Source organism: Plasmodium falciparum, assembly GCF_000002765.6.
Source record: "Plasmodium falciparum 3D7 genome assembly, chromosome: 8".
Taxonomy (NCBI): Eukaryota; Apicomplexa; class Aconoidasida; order Haemosporida; family Plasmodiidae; genus Plasmodium; species Plasmodium falciparum.
The window spans coordinates 290,225-317,500 of record NC_004329.3 but is presented as its reverse complement, the minus strand read 5'-3'; the positions used below and the strand labels follow the sequence as shown (position 1 = coordinate 317,500).

The 27,276-nt window shown below is 16.2% G+C and overlaps 6 protein-coding genes across 6 annotated transcripts in view; 4 read left to right on the top strand and 2 right to left on the bottom strand.

The window, feature by feature from the left end:
* PF3D7_0805700 (serine/threonine protein kinase, FIKK family) overlaps window positions 1-3,329 on the top strand; it is a gene marked incomplete at both ends in the record, with an annotated part of 4,555 nt that extends 1,226 nt beyond the window's left edge. The window contains 2 exons of the mRNA XM_002808771.1: window positions 1-3,067; window positions 3,249-3,329. The exon at window positions 1-3,067 is cut by the window's left edge and continues 1,226 nt beyond it. Coding sequence (XP_002808817.1) covers window positions 1-3,067; window positions 3,249-3,329 — 3,148 coding nt within the window. The remainder of the gene's footprint in view (window positions 3,068-3,248) is intronic.
* Window positions 3,330-4,540: 1,211 nt separating this feature from the next.
* PF3D7_0805600 (PAP2-like protein, putative) lies at window positions 4,541-5,467 on the bottom strand (the record flags this gene model as incomplete). The annotated part of the gene is made up of 1 exon (XM_024473154.1): window positions 4,541-5,467. One exon carries the CDS (start codon window positions 5,465-5,467, stop codon window positions 4,541-4,543), a length of 927 nt encoding a protein of 308 aa, XP_024329059.1.
* A 3,484-nt stretch (window positions 5,468-8,951) lies between these two features.
* PF3D7_0805500 (conserved Plasmodium protein, unknown function) lies at window positions 8,952-12,206 on the top strand (the record flags this gene model as incomplete). Its single annotated transcript, XM_002808769.1, has 1 exon — window positions 8,952-12,206. One exon carries the CDS (start codon window positions 8,952-8,954, stop codon window positions 12,204-12,206), a length of 3,255 nt encoding a protein of 1,084 aa, XP_002808815.1.
* Window positions 12,207-12,904: 698 nt separating this feature from the next.
* Window positions 12,905-14,131, top strand: PF3D7_0805400 (N-acetyltransferase, GNAT family, putative; the record flags this gene model as incomplete). Its single annotated transcript, XM_002808768.1, has 6 exons — window positions 12,905-13,255; window positions 13,363-13,453; window positions 13,641-13,682; window positions 13,757-13,815; window positions 13,911-13,950; window positions 14,037-14,131. The coding sequence occupies 6 exons, from the start codon at window positions 12,905-12,907 to the stop codon at window positions 14,129-14,131; spliced, it is 678 nt and encodes a 225-aa protein (XP_002808814.1).
* A 6,498-nt stretch (window positions 14,132-20,629) lies between these two features.
* On the top strand, window positions 20,630-24,388 carry PF3D7_0805300 (conserved Plasmodium protein, unknown function; the record flags this gene model as incomplete). Its single annotated transcript, XM_001349428.1, has 1 exon — window positions 20,630-24,388. One exon carries the CDS (start codon window positions 20,630-20,632, stop codon window positions 24,386-24,388), a length of 3,759 nt encoding a protein of 1,252 aa, XP_001349464.1.
* Window positions 24,389-26,317: 1,929 nt separating this feature from the next.
* Window positions 26,318-26,599, bottom strand: PF3D7_0805200 (gamete release protein, putative; the record flags this gene model as incomplete). Its single annotated transcript, XM_001349429.1, has 1 exon — window positions 26,318-26,599. The coding sequence occupies one exon, from the start codon at window positions 26,597-26,599 to the stop codon at window positions 26,318-26,320; it is 282 nt and encodes a 93-aa protein (XP_001349465.1).
* Window positions 26,600-27,276: the final 677 nt, after the last annotated feature.

Genomic DNA, 27,276 nt, shown 5'->3' with positions numbered 1-27,276 from the left:
TACTTTTTATAAAAAAAATGGAGATTATAAGAATATGTTAAGTAATCAAGATATTTATAACGAAACGGAAAATATTAATGATAGTACCACCGAATGTACAATAGTTAAAGATGTGCCCAAATGTATTACAAATAATCATATACAGGGTAATTTATTAGATAATACATATTTACCTAAAGATGTGAATGCAAATTTCAGAAGTTATGAACAAGTGGATGTTAAGGATAATAATTCTTTATTACATACACCTATTGGTTGTGAAAATAAGAATAAATCATATGTCAATTTTCCTTTTAATACTGTAGAAAATAAAAATATACATATTACGATGGAAGAAGAAAAATACCGTGACCATAATAAAGTTCATCATGAAATAGATGATAATGGTTATATAATAAATTCAAGAGATGATGCTGTTAATAATAAAGATTCATTTTATAAGAGCCTTTCTCAACAAATTTATATAGATAAAAATGGTAGTAAATATAATGTTGACATTTCAAATGATCTTTTTAAAAAGAAATGTAATATAAATGATAAGAACATGAAAAATAATTATAATGAAAATAATGACATATTAAGAGGAGCAGGTCAAAATGATATGCCCAATAATATGCATAATATATCACAAAAAGGTTTCCATTTAAATCAAGAAGGAATTAATGATATGTTAAGAAACCAAAATAATATAGCATTTCAAAATAGTCAATATAATGGATATATAAAAGATGAACAAAATATTATGAATAACTTGTGTGAAAGGATAGAACCAAGTTATATTGACTCAACGTCCAAGAGAGATAGTGAAGGGACAAAAAGCGCTGTTCATAAGAATAATATTAATAGGAATAATAATAATTATAATGGTAATATAAATAAGAATAACAATAATATTCATGGTAATCGAAATAGTAATAATATACATGGAAATCGAAATAGTAATAATATACATGGTAATCGAAATAGTAATAATATTCATAGTAATCGAAATAGTAATAATACTCACAGCAATCGAAATAGTAATAATACTCACAGCAATCGAAATAGCAATAATAGTAACAGAAATAATTACAATAGTTTTGTTGTTCCAGGAAATATGAACAGTAATAATAATGATAATAATGATAAGAGTTATAATAATGATAAGAGTTATAATAATGATAATAATTATAATAATGATAATTCTTATGATAAATCTTTAGATGAATATTTCCGAAATAACCTCCCAGAAGATATTATTAAAAACATCAAATATGAAAATCCATCCAATACATATAATGATTTATTAAATAACAGAGACTATGATTTAATTTCAAAGATAAAAGAAAACCCTGTGTATTATTCTTCAGAAAAAGAAAAGAAACGAATGAAGAATAAAGATATGAAACAACCTAAATATGTTTCAAATGAGAAATTGGATTTAGATGAGCATACACATATTTATAAAAATAATAATGAAGATAATAATTATAATAGCATGAATAGAGATACAACAATTATATCTAAATGTGATAATCCTGAAATGCATTATGGTCAAGGAAATTCTTATATACTTCCTACATGTCAAAGAAATGATTTATTAAAGGATGATAGGAATCCTATGTTATCTATTTCAAAACAAAAGATAAAAAATATTTGGAGCAAATTTAAAAATAATACTTGTAAAGAACATAATGTGAATAGAATATCTGAAAGTAAGAATAATAATTATGTGCACAAAATGGAAATAATGAATATTCCAAAGAAAGGATTAGGTAATGAGTATTATAATTATCCATACGACAATAACAACAATAATAATAATATTAATAATAATAATAATAATATTAATAATAATAGCAATAGTAATAATATTATTAATAATAAAGAGTGTATTAATAAACCAATAATATATATGAATCATATCAATAATAATAATATGGATAAACAAATGAGACCTAAATGTATCTTTAATTGGAAAATAGCTAAAAAGTCATTAATGAAAATGTTACATAGTGCACATAATTTTTATTTCAACGGTGTTAAATATTCAGATTGGAAATTTACGTGCATACCAACTCTTGGATTTTCTAAATCTAGTAATAGAGTTCAACAAATGTATAGAGCTTTTGTTGTTCCAAAAGATAGTAATGTAAAAAAGGAAGTTAAATTATTTATTAAAAAAATTCCTATATATATATGGGTTAAACAATTTAATTTGATGAATGAATATGATGGAGAATATGTAACAGATGGAGAAAATTTTGTAATGGAAGCTACGGCTTTAGCTTTTTTAAATGAGTATCATCCAGGAATCACACCAAAGTTATATAAAATATTATATGAACCAGATAACAAATATTTTAATGAAGGACTTTCACAGAAATCTATGTATAATAATTTAAATGTTTTTAATGATATGCTAAGTGAAAGATTGAAATGTAATGTTGGTGGTAATATTGTTATCGTCTCTGAATTTTTTAATGAAGATATACTTGATTTTATAGATCGTAGACAAAAAAAATATAATATGAAAATCAGTAATAATGAAAAAAGTTTTATATTATACCAATGTTTAAAATTATTAATACGATTACATGATGCAGGCCTATCACATTTAGATTTAACACCAGAAAATATTTTAATCTCTGATAATTATGAATTACGTTTCTGTGACTTATCTAAAAGTACACCCATCTATACATACAATTTAAGACACATTAAAGATATGAACCGTCTCTATTTATTTGAATCATGTGAACCTACTATTGCAAAAGGGGCATATATGCCACCAGAATGTTGGAAAATATATTGGAAATATGATACAATGAAAATAAAAAATCCTCTAAAAGATTTAAAGCATATTACAGATCAAGAAAAACGAAAACAATTTTATTTCGATGTTTCTAATGCTGATAAGTTTATGCTTGGTGTGTTCTTCTTTTGGATTTGGACAAACGGAAATTTATGGAAATGTTCAGATCCATTACAAGATGAGGATTTTTTCTATTTCGTAAAATGTGATATGAATTTTGATAATTTTGAGTTAACAAAAAATTGGCCAAATGAGTTAAAAGATATCATCAAGGTAGGATAGTAGTGTATTATTATATAGTATTATATGTTGTATAAATGTTTCATATTGTTGATATATGATAATTTAAAAAAAAAAAAAAAAAAATCTTAAACAACCCGATATATATATATATAATATATATATATATATATATTTATATTTATTTATTTGTATATTTCTTCTTTTTTTACAGCAATTATTACATGTAGAACAGAGAAAGAAGTTGAACTTGAAAGATCTAAGCGCACATCCATGGTGGTCTTTCAAGTTATAATTTGTCAGCATTATTATTACATATATATATATATATATATATAATATTTTATTTTCATATATAATGAAATAATATCAAAATAGACATGTGGGAATCTCAACATTTTTGGATTTCTTACAAAAAATTATATAACCATCTTTATAATATAAAAATATATCCTTTTACACAAATATATGTATATAAAATAAGTAGATATATATTTTTTCCCATTTTACATATAATATATAATGAAGTTAATATATATATATATATATATATATATTTTTTTTATCTTTATTTTTTTAAAAATAAAAAAGAATGTTTATTGATTTTTTTATTTTTTTATTTTTTTATTTTTTCATTTTTCCCTTTTTTTGTTTTCATTCATTTTTAAAAAATCCTTTTCTTTTTAGTACTTTTTTCTGTATTACATTTAATAAAATTTATAATATTTTAAAATAGATCAGTTCAAAAAAAAAAAAAAAAAAAATAATATAATATATTTTTTTTTCTTTTCTTGACATATAATATATATATATATATATATATATATATATATATATATATATTAAAAGTTTATTAAAATTTAAAGAGTTATTTTTTTATATATCATTTAAAATAAAATCCAAAATTAAAAAGAAAAAAAAAAAATTAAAATAAAACACAAATATGTATTAATATATTTGATAAATATATTAAAACAAAAATTGGGAGAAAAAAAAAAAAAAACTGGATATTTTTATTATGTATCACAAAAAAAAAAAAAAATAAAATAAAATAAATCATTAATAATTAATAAAAGAAGGTAATAAATTAAAATAAAAAATATATTAGAACATACACTTATATATGTTCACGTTAAAATCATTGCATACCCATTTGTGTTTTTTTTTTTTTTTTTTATCTTTAAAAGAAATTACAAAAATAAAGAGAATTATAAAAAAAAAAAAAAAAAAAAAAACGAATTATTATGGGTAGCGCGCCTTACATAATTTGTAAAATATATATACTTGTAAAATAATATAAAAAAGGGTACTTTTCCTTATATATATAAATATACATAGATATAAATATAATATATATATATATATATTATTCATCAATTAAACGATCATTACATTCCTAGTTTTCCCCTATGTAGATAATTCTGTGGATTATATTTCTGCTAAGTATATATAATATAACAATATAATCATGGTTATTTTACAAATTTTTTATTATTTTCGTTATAGTTATGAATCCTTATGTTTAAAAAAATACTTTTTCATAAAATAGAAAATAAATCCAAAACCTATACCTACAAGAGAACCAACTATAACTTGCAAAACGGTGTGATCTTCAACTTCAACACGACTCCAAGGTATGGGGAGTAAGGTAAGAGTAGCTATTACATATGTGATAATACTCCATTTGTCTTTTTTCTGTTCTGTAATATGAAGTAAAAGAAAAGTTAATAAAGCTATTGCAAAGGAACTATGACTTGATGGCATACCATAAGTTGGCAATGCACTATTAATTGGTCTTGGTTTTTTAAATATTCTTTTTAAAAATAAATCACTAATTAAGGTTTGTGTCGGCATTATAAAAATAATATAAAGTAAGTTTTTATTAAAAGTAATTATGAAACCAAATACTGTTAAAATCATTATTAAAAATGGAACATATCCATATACTGTTGCTATTACTGATGAGAAATTATTTACATTTCTTATTGTTACGGATAACATTCCATATAATTCTATTATACATGTTTTAAATAAAATAATTTTTTTAGGTTTATCTGTCATTAATTTTTTAAAAATTTTAAATGATTTTAATTTATCAACTAATTTATATTTTGCCTCACATATTGGATAGTTAGCATATAATTTCTTAAATGTCTCATTATTATCTATATAATAATTCGTTTCTAATTCAGTATTTGTATATATTGGTTTCAAACTATTTATCTTTTTACTACGCAAATTTATTTTCATCTTTTCATCAATATATTCTTCCATCTTTTTATTTTTTTCCTCTTTATTATCACTTGAATTTTTATTAGGAGAATCTTTATCAGACCCCCCAAATATAAGATAATTTATTATATTTATGCATTGTATTGTATTAAACAAATAACCGACATGTAATAACGTAGGTAAATAAACTTTTGTTAACATACTAAACTAATTTTTATATATAAGGATTTTATAAAATCACATGAAATGTTTTAATTATTTTATTTTTATATCATTACAAGTGCATATCATCATAAATTCTTAAACATATAAAAATATTACATAAATATATAAATATATATATATATATATATATATTATTTTGTTCACTTTTTATAGCTTCGTATAAAAAAAAAATTTATATATTTTTTATTACTATATTATTTATAATCTTCTTATTATTCACTTTATACGTAATTGTACTTTTTCTTTTTTTTATTTTTAAAAAAAATGACAAATGAATAAAATAAGAAATATATATATATATATAATTATATATATATATATATATATTACATATATATAATATAATATTTATAATTATTAAAAAAAAAAAAAAAAAAAAAAATTAAATTCATATATATTATACTTTTTTAAAAAATAAATTACAAAATTTAAATACAATTTTTTTTCTCTTTCATTTCATAAAAAATATATATAAATATATATAATTAAGAAAAAGAAAGCATTCTTAATTTTCAAAAGAAAAAAATTACAGAATCTAATTATTATACTTTTATATTTTATGTATATTGCATATATATGTAATATATAAATATATATGTAATATATAAATAAATATATATATATATAATATATATATATATATAATTATTATATATATATATAATTATATGTAAAAAAAAATATATTCATAATTTTTTTTTTCTTTTTCCTTCTGCCAAATTAATAATAGATTATAAATAGTATATAAAATATATATTATTATTTTATATATAAATATATATTTTTTTTTTCTGTGTGCATGTTTGCATGTTCTTTTTCTTTGTTATTTTAATTTATATATTATATATAATAATAATAAATATTATTTTATATTCATATTGTTATATGTTTAATAAATTGATTATATTATATTATTTATATAATATATAATAAATGCCCATTTTATTGAGAAAATTATAATGTAATTATAATAAATATATATTTTATTAACAAATATAATAAAAAAAAAACTCTATAGAAGTATTATATATATTATAATATAATATTTATTAATGAAGAATCATGTTTTTATATATAATAATATAATAATGTAATGATAGTTTCTAAATTTATTTTATAATATATTTATTTATATATATAAATATTATACGATTATCTTATATTTATTTATATTATATATATATATATATTTACATGTGTTTTTTTTTTTTTTTTTTTTTTTTTTTTTTTTTTTTCCTAGTTCTAAATCTATAAATTAAATATATGGAAAAAAAAAACCCAAAAAATAAAAATAAAAAATAAATATATTTAGTAATAATAAATTATTCCTATAAAAATAATATTATAAAATAATAAATATTTTAAAATAGGTTTAAATAATAATATAATGATTTATTATTGTAGTATGAATTTATAAGAGTTTAAAAAAAAAAAAAAAAAAAAAAAGGGTCTTCGTAAAAATGGTACAATATTTTTAAAGGAATTTATAAATTATATATAGCTAAAAATCTATTGATCCTTATATACATTTAAAAATATTAATAATATATCTATATCTATATATAATAATAATAATAATATATGGGATCATAATATGGAATAAGAATTTTTCCAAAGCATTCTATTTTTACCATTTAATAATAAAAAGGATTTTTATATATAAAAAATATATTATTATTAATTATATAATTGTTCATTTGATAATTTAGAAATATATATTATAATAATGAAATTTTTTTTTCCCATTTTATGAAAAAATTAATAACAAATGTGGTTAGTAAATAATTATTATTTCTTATATTTTATAAAGGTTCTAATTAGAAAATTGTTGAATATATTTATACTTGATCTTTTTTTAAAGGCTCATAAATAAATATACATACATATATATATATATATATATATATATATATATATATATGTATATATGTATATAATCTATTAAGTTTTATACTCATAAAAATTTGATAAAAAAATAGCTAATCCTAAAATGACTTTAAAAAAAAATAATAATAACTTATATACTGGATAAACAATATTTAAAAGAAGAATAAAATAATGAAATGGAAATTTATGAAAAATTAAGAAAATATTACCTTTATAGGAATATATCAGATAAAATATATATACATATATATATTTAATATTTATAATCCTTATGTCTTAATAAAATTTGAAAAATTATATTAAACATAAACATATATATTAAACATAATATATATTATATATATATATATATTATATATTAGGGGAAAAAAAAAAATATATTGTTGAAAATAATTTTTTTATCGAAATATACACATTAACTTTTTTAATGTAAAATAAAGAATGTGATATTATTTAAAAAAAAAGAAAAATAATAATTTCCAAAAGCAAAAAAAAAAAAAAAAAAAAAAAAAAAATGTATACACATGGTGCGTAATATATTATATATAATAATGTATATCATCTTTTTTCATTATTATATAAAAATAAAAAAATAGGAACATTATATTATATATAATATAATATATATATTATTATTATACATTTTTTTTATTTAAAAAATATAGGGGAATATTACATTAATATAATTATATATATATATATATATATATTATGAATTAAATAAATAATCGTTTTTTTTTTTTTTTTTTTTTTTTTTTTTTTTTTTTTTTCAATTCATATTGTATGCCTTTTTAGCATGTATTTCATTTTACTCTATTTTATATTTTACATTTTACATTTTCTTTATTTTTATTGTCCATTTTTTATTTTTTATTTTTCATTTTTTATTTTTTATTTTTCATTTTTCATTTTTTATTTTTCATTTTTCATTTTTCATTTTTTTGTGTTTTTTGTTTTTTCTTGTATTTTCGGAATATCCATTTATGTTTTTAAGTATAATATATTTGTTGAAAATATTTTGAAAATGTAATTTCATTTTTTCCCCTTTTTCTTTTTCTTATTTTTAAATGAAACAAAAGTATTTTTAAAAAGATACAACTTTTATTTAATATCATAATATTTTTATAAAAATACAGCAACTTTTGAAAAGGAGTTCAAATTGTATTATTTCGTAGATTAATTTAAAATTTGTTCACAAGTTATATACATATTATATATATATATATATAATACATATATATGTATATATCGTATACATTTCTTTTCTTTTCTTATCTTTTTTTTCTTTCTTTTTTTTTTTCTTTTTTGTATATCCCAGTAAATAATTTATTTGAAATATAAAACATAACTTTTAAGATAAAACAAAATTGTAAAATAATATATTTTTATATGTTATTTATTTTCATGTCATCTTTTTATATGATTTTTAAAATATGTAAAAATAGATTAATGTAAATATTATACTTAATCCATCTTGATATTCTATTTTTTTTTTTTTTTTTGATTTTTTATATATTTTATAAAATATATAAAAAAATGAAAAAAGAAATTTTATGACATTTTTTTAAAAAATATGAACGAAGAAACAACCACACGAACATTATTAGATATACCAGGTTATTATTATGATAAAAAAAAAAATAGATATTTTCTAATTAATAATGAATTAAAAAAGGAATTAAAAAAAGAAGAATTTAACAAATCAGTGAATAACGCCAAAAAAAAAAACAGAGATACTAATAATGCGGAAACTAAAAAATGGGGGAAAAAGAAATTCCATCAAATTCATGGAATAAAAGAAATGAAAAAAAAAAAGAAAAATGCAAACAATAATAAATTAAATAATAATATTAAAAATTATAATGAAGAAGATGGAATAAATACTATATATACCAAAAAAAAAAGTTATAATATTATAAATAGTAAAGAAACAAAATTAGAATTAATCAACAATGAATTAAATTTTTTAAAAAAAAATATCTGTGAAAATCAAAATATATTTAATTTAATTAAGAGGATAAAAAATTATAATTTTAAAGAAGACTCCATTTTAAGTTTGCCACCCATTTTTATTAATTCTAATAGTTGTGAATATATTCAAGTAGAAGATTTATGTGAATATTCATCAAATAAAAATTCATTTTGTCATAAAGAAAATGATTGTTTAGACATTTTAAAATCTCCAAGATCTTTTAATAATAAAAGAACAGATAATATAGATGTCTCTTTGAACGATTATAATTACTTTAATTCAAGTCAAAAATTAATAGATAAATATAAACGAAAAAATAAAAACGAATTCGATAATTTTAATAAAAATGAATCATTTGATACATATAGAAAGTATAGAAAAAATAGCATATTCAGTAATCAAACTGATGAATATAATGTTTCAAATTATAATTACACAAACAAAAAATATTATTGTGATAATAAATATAATCTGACATATTGTAAAAATGGAAATAATATGTTTTCTTGTATTAATCCTGATTATATAGAAGAAAATTTATTAATTCCCAAACTATATGGGAGAACATATGAAAAGTTAAATTCATGTAATATAAAAAATATAAAATCAAAAATAAGGGTAAATAGATATAAAGCGAATTTTTATTATTTTTATAATAATACTTATGATGCGTTTGCCTTAGAAGCAAATAACACATCCAGAGAAATGAACATGAACAATAATAATGATAATGATGCTAATAATGATAGTAATGATAATAATAATAATAATAATAATAATAATAATAGTAATATTTATAATAATAATATTTATAATAACAATATTTATAATAACAATATTTATAATAATAATAGTGGAAGGCACTTCATTTCGTTTAATAATATTTCCAGTGATACCATTTATCAAGAAATGGAAGTGCAATCTTTGGAAGACAGTCATATGCCCATTGGACATTTAGATGCCGTAACAAATGAAACACGTATTTCTAAAACACATAAACCATCTGAATCCTTTTTTCATTTATTCAGTAATCCTCAATATGATGATATTGTTTTCAGTACAACCAAAGAGAACAATTTTTCATTCAGTTTAGGGGCTATCGATATGAATAATTTCGTCCAAAAGAATAAGAAATCGTCCATATATGATGTTATTCATGAAAATGTCTATTATAGTACAGATACTAAATATTTGTGTAGTTATTCTAAAGAAAAAAGTGAACTATTATGTATTTCTCCACAAATATTATCCCATTTTAATATATTTAATGGTGAATATGTTGCCTATTCCTCTTATCCTAATACAAAAGATGAAAAAAGTCTTCTATGCTTATTAAGTATAAAATCATTTTTTCAATGTAATCCCAAAATAGAAATATATAGTTTCCCTGGAGAAGTTAATTATTTTAAATTATTTCCATCCATTCAAAGTGATAATTATAATAATAATAATTATTCTCTACACCCAACTTCTGATGATTATTCTTTTTATCATAATAATGAAATTGACAAGATTTTTATATGTGGGTCATATCCATGTTTCAGTTTTAGTACCTTAAAAAATAACGTTACATATTGTATATGGGATAGTAAGAAATTAAAAGTGCAAGATTTACTGTCAATGAACGAAGATTTAACATCATATATTGAAAATATTATTAACGGAAAACAATTTAATGTATACCAACAATTTGAAAATAATTCTCAAAAGAAATTAAGGTTATTTTCTTCGAAAAAAAGGAAAAAAAAAATATCCAAAGAACAAAATAAAAATCAACACGAAACATTCACAGATGAATTATATGAAAATAATACCAAAATGAATAATGATAATAAAATAAAATTTTGTAAAAAAGAGTCATATAATGAAAGCGATTTATACAAAGGTAATTCTGAACATTTTAAAAATGTTCATGGTACTTTTAACAACAAAAAAACACATGATTATTCATACCGTCATTTTGATAATAATAATAATAATAATAATAATTACAATCCAAAGAAATCACCAAATTCAGCAAATTCGATTGAAAAAATTAAAAATAAATGTTATTTTTCATATAATCATTCTTCACAAAGTTCACTCAAGTACAATTATAATGACAATAAAAAAAAAGGAATATGTTGTGAAAATATAAAAAAATCAGATAACAATATTTTTTTATGTTGTAATACAGAATATTTATATTTATGTGATTTACGTTGTAATTTGTTAAATACAATATCAAAGTTAAAGCCAAATGAAGGCTATGTCAATAAAATTTATTCATTAAATAATAATGTACAATATGTTTCATCTAAAACAAATAATCATATAGGATTGTATGATATGCGATATATAAATTACAAACATAATGATGAAACAAAAAGTAATTTAATAGTCTCTTATGAAAGATTCATAGATAATGATAATCTTAAAAAACATCTTAATGATTTTTATGTTATAGATAATGAACAATATATTGTTTCCCTAGACACGTATACAAGTTCTGTATATATATATGATATAATGGGTACTACAACTAAAATTATAAATTTGGATGGAAATTCTGAATATTCAAAAAATAATGTTTTACATTGTTATACAAACTTATCTAAAATACCATATATATACTCATGTAGAAAATACGATGATTATTATTATAATTATTATAAACAAAAAATTTATGAAACCAAAGCTACTGATAGTAAATATGTAAATCATTTTAATCCAATGAAATCATATCCTAAAAAGGACTTATTTATAGGATTAAATGTTCAATCCATTTTACCTCTTTTTTATATAAAACAAAAATATAATAAACATAATTTCATTTCTATAAATGAAGGAGGCTTTATTTGTACAATAAATATATAAACATTCCTTTATTGAAAATTTTAATATATTATAATATATATTTCTTTATTTTAATATTTTATAATTTACTTATTTTATTTTTTTCTTTTTTTTTTTCGTTTATAAAAAAATATATTTGAAAGAAAATAATAAATTGAATTTTTTTTCTTTATTTTTAAAAAGAATAAAATATTTTATGTTTTTAATTCATACATATATATATATTATATATATATAAAATATATTTTTTTTTTTTATAATATATATATATATAATATATATGTATATCTTTTTTTTTTTAAGGTAAATAAATTTTATATATATATATTTTTTATATACAAATTTCATATATGTCATATAGTTTCCTTTAATTAACATATTTTTTTTATAAAGTTCATTATTTTATTTTTATTTTTTTAAGTAATTTGTGAATAAACATATATTTGAAAAACCAAATTCACGCATAAAATACTTTATTATTTTTAAAAAGATTATATTTTATAATTTTTTTTTTTTTTTTTTTTTTTTTTTTTTCTTGTGCCTTGTAATATTTTCTTTCATTATAAAATAACAAAAAAAAAAAGAAAAAAACCTAATATATTTTACAACAAATTATAATATTTACTAAAAAGCAATTTTCATGAATAAATAATATTTTTACATGTATTATTTGCTTTTTTTAAATTCAATAGTTATATAAAGTTTAGTAAATTTCTAAAATGAATAATGAAGTTGTATCAGAACAGGATGAAATAAATAATAAAGTAGAAAATTACATAAACCCTTTTGTTTTAGCAGATATATCGGATTTGGATTTCGAAAAAAGTATTGAGAAATCATTTGAATGTAATACTACAATTAGTGAATTTTATAATGAAAGTTTACCTAAAAAAGATGTATATCATACAATGTTTTTTGATGAAAAAGAAATTGATATATATCAATTTAGAACATTCCCAAAAAATTATTTAAATAGTATGTATAATTTATTAAGCACAGAATTATCAGAACCATATAATATTTTCTTACTCAAAACCGTTTTAAATGATTACGGTGAAATTGCATTAATGGTATGACATTTTCTTTATATATTAAACAAAAATATTATATGCAGTTTTGTCCTGTAATAAAAAAAAAAAAAACTATACATATTTTTTTATCTTTTTATTCTATATAGTGTATATTTGAGGAACAATGTGTTGGTGCAGTAATAAGCAAAATTACTACCAAATGTAAAAATGATGAAACAATCACTTTTGGATATATATGTAAAAAAAAAACAAAATATATATATATATATTATAATAATAATCATGTATAATATGAAAAATTGTATAATGTTGTATTGTCTTCTGTGTTTTATAAATAAATATATATATATTTGAATTGTATTGAATTTTAATTAATATACATTTCTCTTCTTTTTCTTTTAAATAAAAATAAAAAAATTTATAGGTATGATAGCTGTTCACAAATCCATTAGAAGTTTGGGCTTAGGTTAAAATATTATTTAAATTATTTTTTTTTGTTTTATTGTAATTTTATAATATGTGAAAATTTTTATTTTTTAGGTTCTTATTTATTAAATGAGAGTATTAAATTAATGCAAAACATTTATGGCATAAATGAGGTAATTCTTTAAAAAAAGACGAAAAAATAAATTTTTTTTTTTTTTTCTTATATAAAAAAAATAATTTTTATTTACATTTATATATTTTTCATCAGATTCATCTTGAGGCAGAAGCAACAAATTATCCTACATTACGTAAGAATTATTTTATTATTCAAAAAAAATTTATTTATTCTATTATATATATAATAATTATTTATATGCATATATATATTTTTTAGGATTTTATGAAAAAAACGGTTTTATTAGAGTAAAAAGGAAACCCTATTATTATTTAAGCGGTGTTGATGCCTTCAAATTAAAGAAAATATTATAATATATATATACATTTGTTTTTTTTTGTCTTTTATCAAACTGTTTTTGTTTTTTGATATAAATAAATATTTAAATCATTAAGACGTTTATTACATGCCACTTATGTTAATTTTAACTTTTCCCTTTCTTTTATTGATTTAAAAAAAAAAATACAACTTTGTTTTTTTTTCCTTTTGTTTATTTTTTAATTTATACATTAAATGAAAAACTTATTTAAATATAATTTGTTTCATTTATTATAATTATCCTTTTTAAACAATACAAAAAATATATAAATAAATGCAAAATTTTACATGTAACATAAGCAACATGAGAAATATTTTATAGATATTTTATAAATTATACATGGTTTTTTTTTCTTTTTTTTGTTATAATTTTGAATTTTAAAATAATCAATAAATTTTATTATTATGTTCATAATCTATTTTTTTTTTTCTTAAATTTGTGAAATAAATTCAAAATAAAAAGGTAATAATAATTAAAGACATATTAATATATATTTTATACATAATAATATTTAGAAATATTTATTTGAACCTTGAATGAATGTAGAAATTCTTCATGTGAACGTTTAATTATTCAAATATCAATAGAATAATTGTCCTTTTAAAAAGTTTATAAAGAAAGTTTTTGTTCGTTAATGAATAATAAATTATCATTGACATTTATTTTTGTTCATCTACATAATCGTATGTAAATTTTACTAAGCTAAAGTTTTTTAAAAATGTTAAGAATATGTTTAAAATTGGGACAATTATATAGGGATAGGGATAATGTGCAAAATATAGATTTAAAATATTTTGAATAATTATATAATTTAATAAAAAAGCTTAATAAAATATTCTGCCTTATTGTTGTGTTTTGTCAATATTAAGTAAAAATATTATTAATTTGTGCGTGTTCATGAATGAACATTACCTGAAAATTCGTGAATGATTTAAGTACACACCGGTATTTATTCAAATGTAATAGTTTATTCTTTATGTTATAAGAATATAACTTCATATGTAATTTTTATTAGTTTGAATAAAAAACATATATTATACTAAATGTATTTATATTCTACAATATCAAATAAATGGTTAACATTTTTGGATGAACTTTTTTTTTAATGTCCGTTTCATATAATATAGTTTTATGGAATATGATCTAATATAAGATATAATTGAAAAACATATATTAATTCGACATTCCAAAAAGATATATTAAAACTTTTGTATTATAATAAGATTGTTGTACTTATATTCCTTCTATAAATATATAATAAATATATATTTCTTATAAGTTGGATCTTCATTGAAATAAAAAGAAGTTACTTCATATATATTTAACCATATAAAGATAATTTTATAAGATGGAGTATAAATTTACATTTTGTTTCTAATTCATAAAAGAAATAAATTTATATCACTCTAAATGTCATACTAACATAATATATTTTCTTATATTAATTTAATACAAAGTTATTCTTTCTTTTTTAAATATAAACATATAAAATATCGTATAATAAAAGTTGATTCTTTCTACACATTTAAAATTTATTTAAAAATATTTTATAGTTTTTAATATTATTATAAAATTATATCTTCTTTAATATATAATAAATAAATAAAAAAACACTAATCATTTTAAGAAAGATAAAATTTTGTTTATATCATATTTCTATATATTTGGAAGTACATTATATTTATTTTTTTTAAATATACAATTTTATATAATAACTAATATTACACTTAATATATTATATAAAATATACAATAATTAAACAAAAAATTAATTATATAAATTAAAGTCATATTTTCTTATATAAATAATAATTCACAAAAATGTAAATAAAATAAAAATAAAGTATAGAAATAATAATAAATAAATAAATAAATAAATAAAGGAATGTTTAATAAAAAAAATATATAATTTTAAATAATAATAATATAATATAGCATAAAAATGTTAAATTAATATATGTCTATTATTAAAAAATTAAATATAAAGAATTAATTATTATATTAAATTAAATAAAATATAAAAATAAATAATTAATTAAATAAATAAAATATAAAAATAATTAATTAATTAATTAAATAAAATAAGAATAAGAAGAAAAATAAATTAATTAAATAAAATATAAATATAATTAATTAATTAAATAAAATATTAATATAATTAATTAATTAATTAAAATATAAATATAATTAATTAATTAATTAAAATAAAAATAAAATAAATAAATATAATACAATATAAATATAATTAATTAATTAAAATAAAATAAAAATAAAAATAAATTAAATAAATAAATAAATATAATACAATATAAATATAATTAATTTAATATATATAATAAATTAATTAAATATATAATATCATTCTAACAATTAAATAATTATTTTTCATAAATATTTATTAATATATAATTAACGAAATAATAAATTAATATATTTAAATAAATGAATAAATAATTTATACATAATTAATTAAATAAATAATTAATAATATATAAATAATAAAATTAATTAATTTATTAAATTAAACATATAATTTTAATTAAATAAATTAATTAATTTTATTATTTATATATTAATTTAATTTTTTATTTAAATATATTATTTAATTAAATTATTTAATTAAATTAATTAATAATTTTATTATTTATATATTATTTTAACTTTTTATTTAAATATATTATTAATTTAATAAATAATTAATTATATATATATAATATTAATACTAAAAATATAAATTAATTTAATTAAATAAGTACACATAATAAATTAAATTAATTAAATAAATACACATAATATATTAATTTAATTAAATAAATACAAACAAAAATTAATTAAAATATTAATTAAAATAATATAATTATTAATTAATTATAAAGAATTATTATTTATTTATAAATAAATATATATTTGTTAATTAATTATTTTATATTATTAATTAAAATATATATTTATTATATAAATTAAATAATTAATAATAAAATATTATATATATATAATAAAAATAAATAATAATTATTATTATTTAAATATATCTTAAGTATATAATTATGTGTGTTATATATATAATAATATATTTATTATATTTATTAAATAATATATTAAATTAATTAATTATTTAATATAAAATAATAATATAATAGTATTTAATAAATAATTAAAAAAATAAAAATAATATATTTTAATATAATATTTAAATTAATTATTTTTATTTTTAATTAAATTAACAATTATTAATTATATATTTTAAATTAAATATATAAATTGAAAATTAATATAATTATTTAATATAAAATAATAAATTAATTTAATTTAAATATATAATAAATAAAATAATTTATATATATTTATTTAATTATATATATTATTTAAAAAAAATTAATACAATTATATATTATTTAAATAAATTAATATTAATAATATATAATAATAATAATTTAATTAAATTCAAACATATAATAAATAAAATAATATATTATTTATTATTTAATATTTATAATATTTAATAATTATTATAAATTAATTAAATTCAAATATATAATAATAAAATAATATATTTATTTATGAATTAATTATATATAATATAAAAATAATTAATATAATTATATATTATTTAAATTAATATTATAATATTAATATATTTAATAAAATAATAAATTAATTATATAATTATAATTTATGTATTTATAATAAAATGATGAATTTAATATATTATTTAATTAAATTATTAATATTAAAATAATATTTATATTAATTTATATAATTAAATTAATAAATTCGAAATTAATTAAAATTAATTTATTAAAAATAAAATATTTATATATTATTATAAATTAATTAAAATTAAATATTATTAATTATAATATATAATATTATTATATATTAAAATAAATAATATTAATAATTTAATTGTTATATATTATATTTTAAAATAATGTATTTATTTTATTATTATCATATTTATAGTTAATTATTAAATATAATAATAATAAGATATTTATTAATTATATTACTTTTAAATTAAAATAAATTTAAAATAATATATTATTATTTTTTTAATAGTAATTATAAATTATTAATTAATTTAATTTATATTTTTTTATTTATTTAAATTATATATATTAAATAATATTTTTTTATAAAATAATAAATTAAATTGTTTTTAAATCATATTTTAATTTATATAATTTAAATAAATAGCAAAAATAAATATTTATACATTTTATTTAATAAAAATAATATTATATATATATATATATAATTAATATTTATTTATTAATAATTTATTAATGAAAATAATATTTATTAATAATTGTAATATTGTTATTATATTTTATTATTATATTTAGAATAAAATATATTGGTAAATGAAGGAAAATATAATTTATAATGTTTTTAATATATTATGGTGTATGAAAGATTTATAGTTGTCTATTTTTTTTCATGCCTAATTACAAAATAAAAACAGAAAATACATATATATATATATATATATATATAAATAAATTTTATTATGAAATTTTGAAAATATTTTATATGACATAAATTTTTTTTTTGTTAAATCCTTATATTTAAAAAAGAGTATTTTTAATATGGAAAAGTAGTTCTCAGTTATTATGTTACAAATACAAAAAAAAATATCTTTAAAGTATCTGATTCATTTTTTAATCCATTAAAGAAATATGCTCTATATAATTGTTTTCAGTCATATTATTATAGAAAAAAAAAGTGCAAACATAAAATAATTCTATTGTGTTATTTTTTCTTTTCTATAAATGAATGTTTGTACTTAATAATAAAAGAAAAATAATACAAATAAAACAATTTTGCCATATATAATATTCATGAAAAATTGGTAAATATATATAGGAAACCATGTATAAATATATTATAATAATATAATTGATATTTTTGTGTAATTGAATATAATATCTCATTAAAAATTTTTCAAAAGATAGAAAAACTTAGATCTTAATATGTATTGTAATTGTTCAGATGTAAATAACCTTTTGAACCTATTTTGAATGTCCCAAACCCAAAACATTTAAATAATAAATATATAGATACACATATTATGGTAAAATATACATATATATATATATTTTTAATAAAAACAAAATGTCACATTAATAATTATAAAATTTATATTTATTATAGTACATGCTAAAAACGTACACGTATAAAATTATATTAATTCATATGTAATATTACACAAACAATATATTTTATTACTAAATATTACTTAAAAAAAAAAAAAATTCTCTTTATATGTACTATTTATATATATATTAAAATTGCCTTAAAATAACATAAATATAAATGCAAATGTGTGCAATTGTTATGATCTAGTTCCTAATATATTTTATACTGTTGTATTTTTGTTGAAATAAAAATGATAAAAAATCATGAAACTGTTAGATTAAACAAATAAAAATAAAATAATATATCTTAATTTTATTTTTGCAATAATGAAAAAAATTTAATATATAGAATAAAAAAAAAAAAATAATAATATAATATTTTTTGTTTTTTTTTTATGGGGAATTTATGCTCTAGGCTTAAAAAAAAAAAATTTACCACTTAAAATTGTAAATTCTACAATTTATTATTTTTTAGTAAATCATTATATAATATATATAAATAATTTTTTGAATTTGCAATTATATCTGAAGTTTCAATTTTTTTTAACTTTTTCTTTTCAAATGAAAGTGTATTGGTTTATTTAATTTTAACACATTTTTTTTTTCCCAAGCTTATTACACACAAGTAGAATAAGCTTTTCACAAAAAACTAAAAAAAAAAAATTTATATAACATCAATTTAATCCTTAATAAGTTCAACTATAATCTCACCATTATTATATACATTTAATTAAATTAAATCATTCTAAAATTTGTTCTTAAAGGTTAATAAGAATTTTATGTGAACAAGAAAAATTAATTGTAGAAAATCTGTTCATTTAAAAAATCTTTTTATGTTAATATATATTATTATATATATTTTTTTGTGTTTTTATTTATACACATATATGATAATGTATATATGGAAAAGGTGTACATTCAATATATATATATATATAATATAATATAATATAATATATACAATAATTATATATATGTGATTTTTAATAATATATATTTAATGAAAAATGTGTATTATATATATCTGAAAAATAAAAAAAATTAAGATGTTTTTTTTTTAAGAACTAGTTTTATAATTAAAATTCAAAAACAAATAATAAAATAATAATAGTATATTAATATTTATTGTGAAAAAAAAAATGTTTAAACAACATTTAAATAATGATTTTTTATTATACTCTTGTAAATAATTTCCGTTAAAATATAGAACATGTCATTATAAACCGCGTAAAATATTAATTAAAAAAATGTAATATGTGATTATATATATAAATATATATTATACATATTATTTCCTTGTTTAATTTTTTGTTTTTAATATTTTAATATTTAAAGAAATGATATCATTTGTAAAAAATGATAAGAATATATCCTTATCCTTTTAGCAAATATGTTAAATCTTTACCAGATCCACCACCAGGTAAATCTAGAGATATAAAAAATTTTGAATGTAAAAAATATGATAATGATTATACTTGGTTATTGGAAGCAAAAAACAATTTAAAAAAATGCTTTTATATGTGTAACTCATGTTCAAAAAAATTTAATTATATGAGATGTTTAGTAAAAAATTCTAATGTGCATTATGAATACAACTCATTTAACAAAAACATAGAAAAACTATCTGACTACAATAAAACAGAAAATAAAGAAAGTAATAAATATAACATTCAATTGTGTGATGATAACAATAATAATAATAATAATTGTAATAATAATATAATTAATAATGATCGTAATGATAATGAATCAGAAAACATAAAAAACAACATTATTAAAATAAAAAAGAACATATTTAAGGACGATGTATATAGAAACCAAAGCATCGACGACATACACTTAATAAAAAATAATAGTATAATATTTAGCAACTCTTTAAGCCCTAATGAAAATGACCAATTATCATTTAATGATGATGTATTTATTTTTTTAGATTACTATACGAAAAAGCATTCAAACAGTAATTATAAAAAAAATGATGAACAAAGTTATAATGAAAAAAAAAATTTCGAAAAATTGATGTCCTCAATATACGGCGATCATGAATTATGGCCTTTTGAATTAGATGATATGATAATACATATAAAAAAACATGTGAAACATAATATATCATATTTTGCTTGTAAACATGTTAATATGAATGATTTATATAATTCTAATGAAGAGAATAATAATTATGATAATATAAATATTTACGTATGTGATAATAATAAAGAACAGTGTTCTATGAATAATAGTATGATAGATGTAAATGGATATGATATGTGTAATATAGCACAAAGTAATGTTGTTAATTCTTTTAACGATAAAAAAGATAATAATGAAGAACAAAACGAAATATATAGTATGAAAAATGTATGCAATAGTACTATGTGTAATGAAGAAGAGTTTTCTCATGTAAAAAACTATCCATATTATGGAAATGAAGAACTTAACATTAACAATGATAATATCAATAAAAATGAACATTATGAAGAATTATTTAATAGTTCTAACGTATCTAGTAGTATTCAAGAATTTAATTTATCATATGATTCAAAAGAAAGAATAAATAATATGATGAACAATAATTTATTACTTCATTACAATAAAGAAAATTATAAAAATTCAAGAATAGAAAATGCATTAAAATATAATAATGATAATATAGATAACGATAAGCATATAGAAAAGAAAAAAAAAGACGAAAATTATAATGAATATAAAAAAAATAATAAATCGTCAACTGTTGATCATAAATGTAATGACGATAATAATGTGAATTACAAAAATAAAAGTATATTATTACCTTTGCATAAAATTGATGATGGTTATGAAGAAAATATACAACATTTGAGTAAAAGGCATTCAAACTCTTTTTATGATATATTAATAGATAAAAAAAATGTTGAAACTTGCACAAGTTCTAGCAAAAAGAAGATTATTTTTAATAGAATTAATAATGATATATTGAGGGATATAAATATGAAAAAAAATAATAATAAAGATATAACTAGTGAAAATCATGATGATCGCAATAAAGAAATTTTCAAAAAATGTAATAAACCAAAAATACATAAAGGGCATACCTATTTATTAAATACAGAAGAAAATAATTCCCATTGTGAAAGTATTAAAGAAAAAAATAAAAATATTTTAAAAAGTAGGTATACAACACATGTAGTAAAAGAAAAAATGATAAATATGCCTGATAAATCATCAAGCGACTTAATGATTAATGATAAATGTAATTCTGAAGAAACCTTAAAAGATGATTCAACTTTTATTAAAGAAAATATAAATGCGTTGAATAAATGTGAAAAAAAAATAATAAATAATGTTAATATTGATGATTTCAACAAAAAGAAAAATTTGAATGGTGTAACATTACTTCCGGATAAAAAAGATGAAAAGATGCAAAATTTAAATAATGAAAAAACAAAGGAACGTTGTGATAAAAATAAAAATGAAAATAATATTTATAATGAACAACCTATTGATAATGTAGAAGAAAATGTGCATACTAATTCTCGTGAAGACAACAAAATGGAAAAAAAAAAAAAAAGTGATATAAAAGAATATTCTAAAGAATGTAAAGATAAATTACGTATGAATAATTATGACATAAAAATAAATTTTTTTAGTATTGATGAAAAAGAGAAAAGTAGAAATTTTAAATTATTAGATCAAATAAAGAATGATAAATTCAACATTACAAATGAAAAGACGAAGGTTAATACACACGATAATGTGAAATGTAATCAGAAAGAAGAAATAGAGGAAATAAATTGTAAAATGAATGAAAAAAAAAATTCTATTGAAAATAATTCTAAAAAAAAATTACATATAAACCAAGGAGAAGGATGTTGTAAGAGTAAAATGAATAAAAATGAGTATTGTGATAATTCAGAAATAATTGAAATTAAAGAAAAAGAACAAAATATTTTAATTGACAAAACAAAAAAAAATATATACTACAATAATAAGAATTCAATTAATCTACAAGATGATATTATATGTGCTGAAGACATACATAAAGAATATGTGAATAAGGATGTACCAAAAATAAATTGTAGTGAAACAAATATTTTAAATAATATTGAAGATGAATTAAATATTAATTTTGTCCATACAGATAAAGAATATTTGAAAGAAAATAAAGATAAAAAAGGTATCATTATTAAGGAATTAAATAAATTAAAATATCATAATCACATATATAATGATAAAAACGAAAATGATAAATATTTCTTTTTCGATAAGAAAAAAAAAGAAAAGAAAGAACAAAAAAAAGAAGAGATTATAGATGATAAATATAGTTGTAAAGAAAGCAGAAAAGAAGAATTAGAAAAAAAATTAAACAATATTTTGAATTTTTCTTGTAAACCTAATAAAATAAATATTCACAACAAAATATATACAGCTAATGATAAGGAAAAGAAAACTACAGATGAAAATAGTAAAGTAGTATATATTAACAACAACTATTTTTTTAATATAAGAAAAAATGATGATAACTACTATATTGAGAAAAGTAATGATATAAAAATTGAAAAGAATTTTAAGAAATATAATTTGAACAATCTTGATTTAGAATTTTGTAAAAATGGAAATGATTTTTATAGTTTTAAATATATGAGTAATATTTTATCAAGTAGCTGTAATTTGTCTAAAGAATATAATTTTACTAAAAGTTTTGAATCAAATATAGTAAATTCAAAAATCGATAAATTAAATGATTTGAAAAAGAAAATTTTAATAAAAAAGTATTTAAATGAAATTGCCCTTAAAAAAAAAAATCATGTAATGAATAGTATAAATAAGAAAGTATCACACTTGAATCGCTCCCCAATAAATTGTACCATGGATAAAAATAGATGTGATGAAAAACTTAAATGTAAAGATAAATTATTTATTAAAGACGAAAAAGTTGCACAATATTTACATATAAAACAAAGGAAAAGAATTAATCAATATGATAAAATTAGTAAAAATAATTGTAAATTATATAAAGCACCTAAATCACCAAAACAACAGGATAAAATACCTAAACCATTAGCTAGCCAATTAGAAATAAATTCATTATCTTATTTAAAAAATACACCATCATATCCATTTGAGGAATTTAATTTTTAAATATATATATTTTTTTAATTCATTTTATATAATACATTTTTTTTTTTTTTTTTTTTTTTTTTTTTCTATCTATCACATGAATTAATTCTATTTATTTTTAAAATTTTGTTTAGATTTTGTGAGTTTTTTTTTTTTTTTTTTTTATTGTTTTATATTTTTAAAAACGAAATAGTAAAAACTATTTAAAAACTTTTGTCCTTACATATATGTATATATATATATATGTATATTATGAAGACAAAATTGAGTCTTTAATTTATTATCTTTAAGTAACATTGGTGTAAATATTTCATCTTATAAAATACATATAAAAATATGTTAATTCATATATATAATAATTTTTCTTTTGTCTAATTAATAAACATTCTTAAATATAATATTCTTTCATATTTAAATTACATTATGTTATACATAAATTTTCAACATATACAATTTATTATAATGTATTGATACCTGTTATTATTATTATTATTATTATTATATTATTTTCTTTTTTTTTTTGGTATAAAATAATATTATATTATTTCAATATGAACCCTCCAAGTTATTGTCTACAAATTAAAATTGTTACAAATAATAAAAAGAAAAATGTATACGATATATATAATTTTAAAATCCAATATATTGAAATATCAAATCTTAAAAAAATTACCTTGTGTAGGTAAAATAATATATAGACCATATAAAAAAATAAATTAATTATAAATACAAAAAAATAACTTTCATTTCAAATGGTTAATAATCATTTTAATACATACTTGTAATAAATTTGAATATTTAATATTTATTTCCTTTCATTTTATTTTAATTTTTGACTTAACTAGTTCTAATACTTTATATGTATGTTCTTTGATATTTTAATAATATTATACATATATTTAATTCTATAATTTTAAAATATTCTTTAGTACACATAATAATTTGAACAGTTTTTATTTTATTAATTGAAATATCATATTCACATATAAAAATGTTTCTAACACATTTTATATATATATAATATGTTTTGGTCAAAAAGAAGAAGAAAGAAAGAGAAAAATTGGTTAGTCATAAGGTAACCTGAAAAACTAATTTTTTTTTTCTTAAAATAAAAATGAGGGCTTACGGTTTACGAAGAAAAAAGTATAATAAATGATAAAGGATATATATCTTATAAATTATACACTTTTTTTTTTTTTCAAGAATTATTTAAAAATATATATATATTAAATTTTAGTTTATTTATTTATTTAATTATTTATTTAATTTATTTAATTATCGTTAGATTTTGTTTTTTTTTAAGGTTTATACAATATAGATTAAAAGTACAAATAGTAAATTATATATATATATATATATATATATATTACATAAAACAACGGTATTAAAAAAAAAAAAAAATGAAAAATTAAAAAATATAATTAAAAAAAAAATATATTTATATATATTTATTTATTGTATAAATATTATGGAAAAAAATTAGTAATTTTATTAATAATGGTTACTTTTTTATTTTTTATCTTTTATCCAATATCTTTTCGGTTGTAATATTTATTCATAGGTATATAAAACAAAACGGGAAAAAAAAAATAAAAGAATTATTCTAATTTTTTTTTTTTTTTCTTCAATATATATATCTATATATATATATTTATTTATATTTAAAGGCTATGTGTGTTTGTTTCATTTAATATATTATACTTTTAAAAAATTATTCTATTTTTTTTGAATGATACATAAAAAAATAGTATTTAAAAAAAAAATTTGACTAAAAACAAAAAAAATTATATTTATATAAGTATTATTTATAAATTAATTGTAATTTATTTTTTGTACAAATAAATAAATATATATATATATATATATATATATATATATACATACATATATATAATTATATTAGTTGTATAAGTTCAAATATTTTTATTTTACTTCAGCTTTTCCCCTTTTTTATATTTGATATCCTTTTTCACGTAAGAGGTCTTTTGCCTTTTCAGCAAAAACACTATCATCAGGTCCTGCAAATTTAATGTAATGAGCTATTTGGTTAAGTGACCAAGAAGATGGAACCACTCCTCCTAAGTTCATTTGGAAATGATCATCATTTATTATTGGTCCAACAGTATAAGTAACATTTGGAGGAACATCATCGTCTTTATTTCCTGGTAAAATACTCATTCCATAAGGTATAGGGGTATCTTCATTTGGTGGGACATAACCGTTGTATGACATTTTTTATAAAGTTTTGATAAAAAAAATTAAATAAAAATAAAGGGGTATATATCTTATATATTATATATATATATATGTGATATATTTTTAAAGAATAATTTATAAAACAAAAAAAAAATATTTATATATATTATATTTATAAAAAATTTTATAAAATAAATAAATAATACAAGAGGAAATAAAAAATAAAATAATATCTTAAAGGTGTTTAAAAAAGTTTCGAAATTTTCAATTTAAAAAAGAAAAAAATAATAATAAAACATTTATTTAAAAAAAAAAAAAAAAAAAAAAAAAAAAAACATATATTAAAAAAAATAATAAATAAATAAAATAGTTATATATGTAAGGTTTAAATTAAAAAAAAAAAAAAAAAAAAAAAAAAAGCTATTTTTTATAAAAAGTTGTCCTTTTTTTCTGAACATATTATAAAAAAAATATATATATATAATAATATTTTTTATTTTATATATAAAAAAAAATATATTTATTTTTTTTTGTGGCATAATTATTATTTAAGAAATATGTATTATATATATATATTTTTAAAAATATGGTTGTAAAGTTTACAATAATAGCTAGCCACCAAAATGGTGTTTTTTTTTTTGTAAAAAAAAAAAAATATATATATATATATATATATATATAAAATAATAAAAAGATTTAATCTATACATGCAA